Source organism: Solanum pennellii, chromosome 8 (genome assembly GCF_001406875.1).
Source record: "Solanum pennellii chromosome 8, SPENNV200".
Lineage (NCBI taxonomy): Eukaryota > Viridiplantae > Streptophyta > Magnoliopsida > Solanales > Solanaceae > Solanum > Solanum pennellii.
This window is the reverse complement of record NC_028644.1, coordinates 2,813,817-2,823,127: the sequence shown is the minus strand read 5'-3', so window position 1 is coordinate 2,823,127 and position 9,311 is coordinate 2,813,817. Positions and strand designations below refer to the sequence as shown.

The 9,311-nt window shown below is 26.8% G+C and overlaps 1 protein-coding gene and 1 pseudogene across 1 annotated transcript; one reads left to right on the top strand and one right to left on the bottom strand.

Annotated features, from left to right (window-relative positions):
• The first annotated feature begins 1,638 nt into the window (after positions 1-1,638).
• On the top strand, positions 1,639-4,869 carry LOC107027321 (1-aminocyclopropane-1-carboxylate synthase-like). Its single transcript, XM_015228497.2, has 4 exons — positions 1,639-1,930; positions 2,333-2,464; positions 2,768-2,928; positions 3,652-4,869. The coding sequence occupies exons 1-4, from the start codon at positions 1,784-1,786 to the stop codon at positions 4,643-4,645; spliced, it is 1,434 nt and encodes a 477-aa protein (XP_015083983.1). The 5' UTR covers positions 1,639-1,783; the 3' UTR covers positions 4,646-4,869.
• Positions 4,870-6,346: 1,477 nt separating this feature from the next.
• LOC107027408 lies at positions 6,347-9,054 on the bottom strand (annotated as a pseudogene).
• Positions 9,055-9,311: the final 257 nt, after the last annotated feature.

Genomic DNA, 9,311 nt, shown 5'->3' with positions numbered 1-9,311 from the left:
TGATTAGTCAGTTTAATAATGAGTAAATACAATGAATATAGAGAATTATAATTGCAAATGAGATTAATGAAAAATGAATTAATCACATTTTATTTCTTTCTACTTAAGAACAAACAATTTAACGTGTAATGTGTGGCTTCAATTAATTTCAATTTTTAACATAATGTTTTAGGAAAGAAAAAAAAAACATAGCACGTGTATTGATAAATACAATTTTTTTTTTAAAAAAAAAAAACTAGTTCCATTTGTTCACTCCCATAAGTCAATTGTAATAATTTTATAAAAATAAAATTAGTAAATAATATGTTTGGTTTTGTTTGTTTTGTTATTAATTGATAATCTCAGAATTATTCATACAAAATATTATATTGTTTAATATATAATTAATCTTTTTATATATACATATCTAGTGGATAGGATATTGATATTTTCTTTGACTTCTTCATCTATTTAATTTTGACTCCATTTATTTAAATTCTAATTTTGTGGTACACATTTGAATAGAAACAAAATTATTTTCTCTCTCTATATATATAAATCATTTAATTATTATAGATGCAATATTAATTTGGAGATATATACTATTTTTGTCTATTAATTTTTAAAATATTATAAAATATTAAATGTACACGCGATCTCACTTAAATTTTGAATAAAATCTATACAACATAATTTTTCAAAGATAATCAATACAAACTTGAATATCCTTCTAGGTCCTTTCCTCACTGAGGATCATGGACCAATACAAAACATGTTTTTCCTTACAGGCGTGTAAGGTGATATAACTTTATATCGATATATTTATTTGAATATTTACGATTAAGATGATAATACGCAAAAAAAACAACATATTTCTGAAGAAGCTACATAATAGATCGGAGATGGTTGTCTAGCTAGGGTTGGGAGGCATGTTAACGAGTATTTATTTTTGTTGGCATGAAAAACTCATACTCATCTTACGTGATGCTTGAAGTTAAAATATTTCAAAATATAATTTTTAAGTTTAAGTTATTTGATTGTGTAAACATTTTTACACAATGAGTAAGTAAGATCAAATTTCTTATGCAAATATCTCTTTTTATGTTACCATTTAAATTATATTTCTATTTTTAATGTTGTGCAAATACAACACTTATAAAATTGTCCTTAATAACACTAATGTTTACACATATTTTCCTTAACCATGCATATAATATATCATATTATCAACTAATGATGATAAATAACTTGTAAAATTTTATATTCTTTTCTTTATATTTTAAAATAAATGTTATTTTAGCTTTTCATTAAGAAAAAATAATAATAAATATAAGGTATCACTTACTAATTTACTTGATTTAGTAAATATTTTTTGAAAATTAGTATTTCAATAAAAGAGTATAATTAAAAATAATTAATAATTATTATCTTAATTTTTTAAAGCAAAAATTATTTTAAAATCCTTTTTTTCACGAAATGACATTTATTTTGAAACGAAAAAAATACAATTGAGCAGTCATATACTTCCAAAAGAAAAATGCTTTTTTAAGTCTATGTTCTCTATTTCATGGAAATTTCTGCCCCACAAAAAAAATAATAATTGAGGAAGACACAAAGTATTATAAATAGGTCATTCACTTCATGTCCATTCTATCATCAACTAACAATTCAAAATCTCTTTAATTTCTATAAAATAAAATAAATAAAAAGGTCTATATATTAGCAAATTATTCACCAACAAAAAGAAATTTCCAATTTTTTTTTTCTTGATAAACTTTGAGTTTTTTTTTTAATTAAGAAAAAAATGGGGTTAATTTCAAAGATAGCCACAAATGATGGACATGGAGAAAATTCAGCTTATTTTGATGGTTGGAAAGCTTATGAAAATGATCCATTTCATCCAACACAAAATCCTAATGGTGTTATTCAAATGGGTTTGGCTGAAAATCAGGTATGTCAAATTACTTCGTATCAGCTTAAATGCACCTCAATTATTTTTATTGTATATCTGATTTTAATATAACGATAATTTTATCTAGTAAGACTTAGACAAATAAAAAAAATGTACCTAGAGCCTCTCTATTCACTTCTCTCGATAACAGTTGTTCATATTAGTTTGCATACATCTGATACCAGTTGATTCTGTTCATCAAAATTTAGAACATAACTAAAAATAGTCCCTTTGAAGGAAGATGTAGCTTTTTTTTTGTTTTTATGGGTTCAACTGAATTCAGTATTTCAAATATACACTAATAAAATATATAACGTGTTTTAGGCTAAGAAAATTTACGAGATTGAAATCATCAAATTTAAATCTTACTATTTGTGTTTTTTTATTTTCTTTTTTTTACAGCTTTGTTTTGATTTAATTCAAGAATGGATAGTCAACAACCCAAAAGCCTCAATTTGTACATATGAAGGAGTTCAAGATTTTCAAGATACTGCTATTTTCCAAGACTATCATGGCTTGCCAGAATTTAGAAAGGTATATATATATATATATATATATGTGATATTATATATCACTTCGACAGAATTCAGTAATTTTAGTTTAAATATATGTATTGACCAATCAACTAAATACATACCTATAATAAGTCGTACACCTAGTAATGAATCGTCAAAATAAATAAACGTTAAATTCTGAAAGTAATTTTAGTTTAAATATATGTGTTGACCAATCAACTAAATACATACATGTAATAAATTGTACACCTAGTAACGAATCGTCAAAATCAATAAACGTTAAAACTCTGAATCCGCGTTTTTTTTCTTGGGAATTGTGCAGGCAGTTGCAAGATTCATGGAGAAAGTGAGAGGAGATAGAGTGACATTTGATCCAGAAAGAATAGTTATGAGTGGAGGAGCAACAGGAGCTCATGAAAGTTTGGCATTTTGTTTGGCTGATCCTGGTGATGCATTTCTAGTTCCTACACCATATTATCCAGGGTAAGAATTCACCTTTTTTTTATATATAATATAAATAAATAATATTTTTTTCGATAAAATATAACCGTTCAAATAATAACCTGATAAAATAACACAAACAACATGTATCATCTGCTATAACAAGTTAAACTATACTACTATACGATCAGATTACGCAAAAGATTGCCCTAGATAAAAAATAATAATTTATAATGATAAGATCCTTTTCTTTAAATTAAACTTTAGTTTTCTATATTGGTACTATTTAAATTATTTTAATTATTGGTGTGGACATATATATACAACTACTTGCAATAAAAACGACAAGAAGCAGTGATAATCTCAATAAGTTTGTGGCCATAAATGACATATCATATCATACCAACTTTTTATTAGATTGGACCATAATGAATTAATTATTATTTGTTCCAAATAGCAGCCATAATAATCAAAGATGACATAAAAAAAAAAAAACAAGATAAAAAACTCAAGATTATCTAGAGAAAGTTGACTTATTCATTTAATTTTTCAAAGTCAAAATCAATGAATAGTCAAGTTAGAATATGGATTTACAACAAATATATAATTTTTAGGTAACATAAAAGAAAAAATTACACTATATTTTCTTATCAATGTACAATTTCTGTCGCTAAACAACAAAAATCAACTGTTAATCTTATTTAATAACAAATCGAGTACTATTTAACGATAAAGTTCATAACTAATTATTGCGTTATATTGCAGATTTGATAGAGATTTGAGATGGAGAACAGGAGTACAACTTTTTCCTGTTGTTTGTGAGAGTTGTAACAATTTCAAGGTAACAAAAGAAGCCTTAGAAGAAGCATATAGTAAAGCTCAAGAATCAAATATCAAAGTAAAAGGATTACTTATAAACAATCCATCAAATCCATTAGGTACAATTTTGGACAAGGAAACATTAAAAGACATATTAAGATTCATCAATGAAAAAAACATACATCTAGTATGTGATGAAATCTATGCAGCAACCGCGTTTAGTCAACCTTCATTCATCAGTATCTCAGAAGTCAAGAGTGAAGTTGTTGGATGCAACGATGATTTAGTACACATTGTGTATAGTCTATCGAAAGATCTAGGGTTTCCTGGATTTAGGGTTGGGATTATTTACTCGTACAATGATGTTGTTGTCAATATTGCGCGTAAGATGTCAAGTTTTGGACTTGTTTCAACACAAACACAAAGATTGATTGCTTCAATGTTACTAGACACTATCTTTGTTGAAAATTTCATCGCGAAGAGCTCGATGAGATTGTTACAAAGACATGGTTTGTTTACTAAAGGATTAGGGCAAGTTGGAATTACAACATTGAAGAGTAATGCTGGATTATTTATTTGGATGGATTTAAGAAGGTTTCTTGAGAATTCAACATTTGATGATGAATTGAAACTTTGGCATATAATTATTGATAAAGTGAAACTTAATGTTTCACCTGGTTGTTCATTTCATTGCTCAGAGCCAGGTTGGTTTAGGGTTTGTTTTGCTAATATGGATGATGCTACAATGAAAATTGCATTGAGAAGAATTAGACATTTTGTCTATTTACAACCAAACAAGGGAGTTGAAGTTGCAACAAAGAAACAATATTGTAGAACAAGGAGCAAACTTGAAATTAGTTTGTCATTTAGGAGATTGGATGATTTTATGAACTCTCCTCATTCACCTATGTCTTCTCCTATGGTCCAAGCAAGGAATTAATCGTACGTACGTGGTGTTCAGATCAGCTTCTACACATATTATCCAATTCAAGTTATTGGACATGTCGACTATTTCACTGAGTACCTGATTGTAAGTTTACATAACATAGAATGGAAGTTTATATATAGTGATTCTTTGTATTCTTTTATTAAAAGTTTTTTTTTTTGCCTATAATATACTATGGTTGCAAAAAAAAAAATAAATCAAGTTATGGGATTTTATTATATTGTGAAATGTGAAATTCTTTTTTTCTTGTGTTATATATATATTTTTTTATGTATAGCTTTTTGTAAGTTGAGGAAACTCAATTTGTAACTTGAGTTCAAGAGGCAAATGCAGAGGATATATACGAGTCTCAAGCCAAAAAAAAAAATATTTAAAAAAATTCTAAGGGTATATGAAATTTTTTTAAAATTAAAACGGTAAAATCGTTGGTGATGTAGCGACTTAGGTGGATGGCGTTAAGGAAAATCGCTGCAGTAGCAGCGATTTGTAAAATTTATTTTTTTTTAATTTTTTATTAATTGTAAATGATTTTTTTTTAAAAAAATTGTAAATCACTGCCTGTGCAGCGATTTTACTTTTTTTTTAATTTTGAAGTAAATCGCTGCCTTAGCAGCGATTTTACTTAATTTTTTTTTTAAAAAAAAACAATTTTTGAAGCAAATCGCTGCCTTGGGCAGCGATTTCACCTATTTAATTTCTTTTCTTTTTAATTTCTTGTCGCAAATAAATTATAATTAGCCAAAAAAATTCACATTGTCAAACTTCCAAATTCACATTTCACATCCAGACATAAATATTAGCATGCATGTGAATTTTTTTTATACAACTTTAACGTGTTAATTACTTCAAAATTTAAACAAAATAAAATTAAGTGAAATCACTGCCATGGCAGTGATTTCCTTCAAAATTTAAAAAAAAAATAAAGTAAAATCGCTGCCAAGGCAGCGATTTACTTCAAAAATAATAATAAATTTTTTTTAAGTAAAATCGCTACACATGCAGCGATTTATAATTTTTTTTTAAAGAATTATTTACCAAATCGATGCCTTGGCAGCGACGATTTGTTAAAATTAAAAGTATAATCGCTGCTGCAGAGATTTACCTTAACGGCACCACCTAAATCGCTACATCACCAGCGATTTTACCATTTTAATTTAAAAGTTTTTTCGTTTATCCTTTTGAAATTTTTGTCAATATTTTTTTTACCCATTAGGCTCGAGACTCGGATGTATACCTATCAATTTTTTCAATAATTTATGAGGGAATTTTTTTTCTAATTTTGAGGGGAGAATTTAACAGATAAATAATAAAAGAGATAGTAACAGAAAATAAACTACAACAAAATAATATAATAAAATAATCGAGGAACATCCAATAACCAACAAATAGTAATAGAAATTGAAGAACTAACAACAATACAACGTACTACTATCACCTATTGACCTACTATCATAATTCATGTATAATTATCCAGTACACCCTCATATTTTTACATCATATCCTCGATGATAAGCTGAATTTATCGATCAATATATAATATTATTCAAAGCAGCTTCAGCAGGAATCCTTTTATTTGGATCATATGTGAGAAATTTGTTCAAAAGATTAATTCCAGAATTAAATAAAATAGTATCTCTGAAGGATATTGATGGAAATCTCTTCCTTAATGGATAATTATGCTTTTTATTTACAAATTTAACTTTGCTTAATTAATCCACAAAGTTTTGTAAATCCTGGCCATATTTTTTTTCATCTGGGATACGAGTTATCGGTTTAACAGTTAAGATTTAATTCTAGTTAGGTTTTTTATTGATCGATATTGGTTTAACAATTAAGATTTAACACAAAAATAAATTAATAAAAAAATCACTTAGAAATAAGGTTGACAAATTGAATGAATCATGTCAATGAGTTCGCAAGTTGCATCTTGCTCAAAAGCAAACAATTTTACGTTGCAGAATAACCAAGATATTATGAGATAGCCAGAAATAAAAGTAGAAAATTAAAATCTAACTCAAGGACTTTAAATAAAAAGTGGTATAAATATAAGGGCAACTTTCACATATAGCAAATAAAAAATTCATATTTGTATGCTATAGCAAAGTTTGCATAATTGCGCTCCATAGCAAACATAGAAACTATATAATTCGCTATACATATACAGTTGAAGCAAATTGTATAAAACGAAGTGTATAAAACAAGAAAAAGAAAGACACTTGGGCAGAGAACTGTATAAAAACAAATTGTATTATTATAAGTGTATAGTACGATTATATACAATTTGAATTTGTATAAAATGAGAAAGAGAGAAAGACAAAATAGACTTGACAAGGAATATACAATTGAATCGAATTGTATAAAACGAGAAAGAGAAAAATCAGATACAATTTGAAAATTGTATAAAACGAGAAAGAGAGAAAGGCAAAAGAAATTGGGCAGAGGAGTATTTTTATTGTATAATTATAAGTGTATAGGACGAAAATATATGTACTTGCATGTGTATATACAATTTTCTCACGCTCTATACAAAAAGAAATGCAATTTATACATTTCGCTTCTGTTTGTATAAGTGAGAAAGGCGAGGGTGGCGAGCGAGATTTGGAAGAGGGTAACAAAAATATATGTATTTATACAATTTTCTCTGCTTTATAAAATTAGAAACAATTTTTATACACTTGTGTTTGTATAAAAAGTGAGGAAGCGAGCGAGAAATTGGAGGAGAGTGGCGAGCGAGATATTTGGGAGAGAGGCGCCTGACAATTTTTTGCAAACGTTTGCTATGGAGCACAATTAAATCAAACCCTAACTACTCCATTTATTTTAGGTTATTAGTTCGCTATCATATACAATTTTCCCTAAATATAATTATTTAATTTACTATCAGGTTGTCGGTTAACCCATTAAGAAAGAACCTCAAACCGTTAAGAACTGATAATTCGATAACAAAAAAATTTAAAATCGTTACCTGAATCGCTAAATGAATAACTACCCATTACTGATAAACTAATAATTTTTTGCTGATTCGAATTATCAATTTCGTTTTGATTTTAGGATTATTAATTACCCTTTTTGAGTTTTTTTTTCTTTTATGATGTGATGTAAAAATAAAATAAAAATTGGTCACCTTAAAATGCCATTTAAATTTTTAAACAGGAAAATAACTAAATTATAAATCAAACCTCATATAAATTATAAATACTATAAAATAAGATTTGATGATATACATGGAGATTTTGTGACTATTTCAATAACAACAAGTTAAACACAATTGGATCAAAATTGTTAATGTATTCACTTAACACCTTGATGTTTAGTATCGATCTAAAAATTATCGATCTCAAATGAAGGTTGGTAATTTTTTATTTCCAAAGATCGATATTGTTAAAAGAATAAAAAATTATAAAAAACTTTAGAAAATCGATTACAACTAATCGATTTTCATGCAAAATAAAGCGGGAAAACAAAATTCTGATCGTAGGAGGTCGAAATTTTTCGAAAAAAATGAATTACAATAAAATCGACCTCTTGATGTCGTTATTAAATAAAATTAATATGATAAATAACCATATTTTATTTTTCTCAATTAAATATAAAAAAACAAAATTGAGAAATATTTTGTTTTTTCTTCAATTTCCCCATAACTTGAATTGGATCAACGTCTTCTATTACTGTTAATTTCTTCAATTCATTAAGGAAATTTCTTCCTTAATGAATAATTATGTTTTTTATTTACAAATTTAACTTTGTTTAATGCACAAAGTTTTGTAAATCCTGCATATTTTCTCATTTGGAGTTCCAAGTATTCCAAATATCTTATTGATTTGATCAATCTCTGATTTTCCATCGAAAATCGATTTATTTGTTAGTAATTCAGCCAATATACAACCTATAGACCACATATCAATTGAATTTGAATATTTTTTTAATACCTAATAATAACTCAGGCGATCTATACCATAAAGTAACAACTTCTTGAGTATAGAGTTGACCACTTTGACTACGTCGTGCTCAGTCAAAATCAATGATTTTCAATTCACCTTTATTATTTATAAGTAAATTCGAAGTTTTTAGGTCACGATGAATAATCCAATTATCATGAAGGTATTTAAAAGTTGGATCATAAGTGATTTGACTTCTCTTTGACTGAATTGCCGTTTCATTTTATTTATCAACACTTGTAAGTTTTTAACATGTATAATTGAAGGGTGACGATAAGTGAGAAGAATGTTTATTTCCCTTATAAATGTTAAAAGAAACCCTCTTTTTTATCGATATCTTTAACTTTTTTAACGCAACGATTTCTCCTGTCTTTTTTCTCTAGCTTTGTAAGCAACTCCATATGTACCTTCACCTATCTTGTTAAGCCTCTTAAATTCTTCCACACTTCTACAACTCTGAATCATTAGCGACAGATAAATTCAATAGCTAAACATATAATATTTTCTTCAATTTTCCTATAACTTTTAATTTCTTCTTTTTTAGATCAATTGATAGAAATTCCATCCCTGCTAGCAAAACGAAAAATCATTAGCCATCCATGAATTGTTAAATAAGGTGGGTCACTTTACCTAAATTAATGTGTATGTATAAAAATAATTTTTCTTTTAGAAAAAATAATATATATACAATAAGTTAATACTAGCTTAGAACTAATGCAAAG

Bases quoted from the DNA above. Each gene is read 5' to 3' on its own strand.
- LOC107027321 (XM_015228497.2), top strand. From the start codon at position 1,784: ATGGGGTTAATTTCAAAGATAGCCACAAATGATGGACATGGAGAAAAT. The intron at 1,931-2,332 runs GTATGTCAAATT...TTTTTTTTACAG, and splicing joins TGGGTTTGGCTGAAAATCAG to CTTTGTTTTGATTTAATTCA. The intron at 2,465-2,767 runs GTATATATATAT...GGAATTGTGCAG, and splicing joins GCTTGCCAGAATTTAGAAAG to GCAGTTGCAAGATTCATGGA.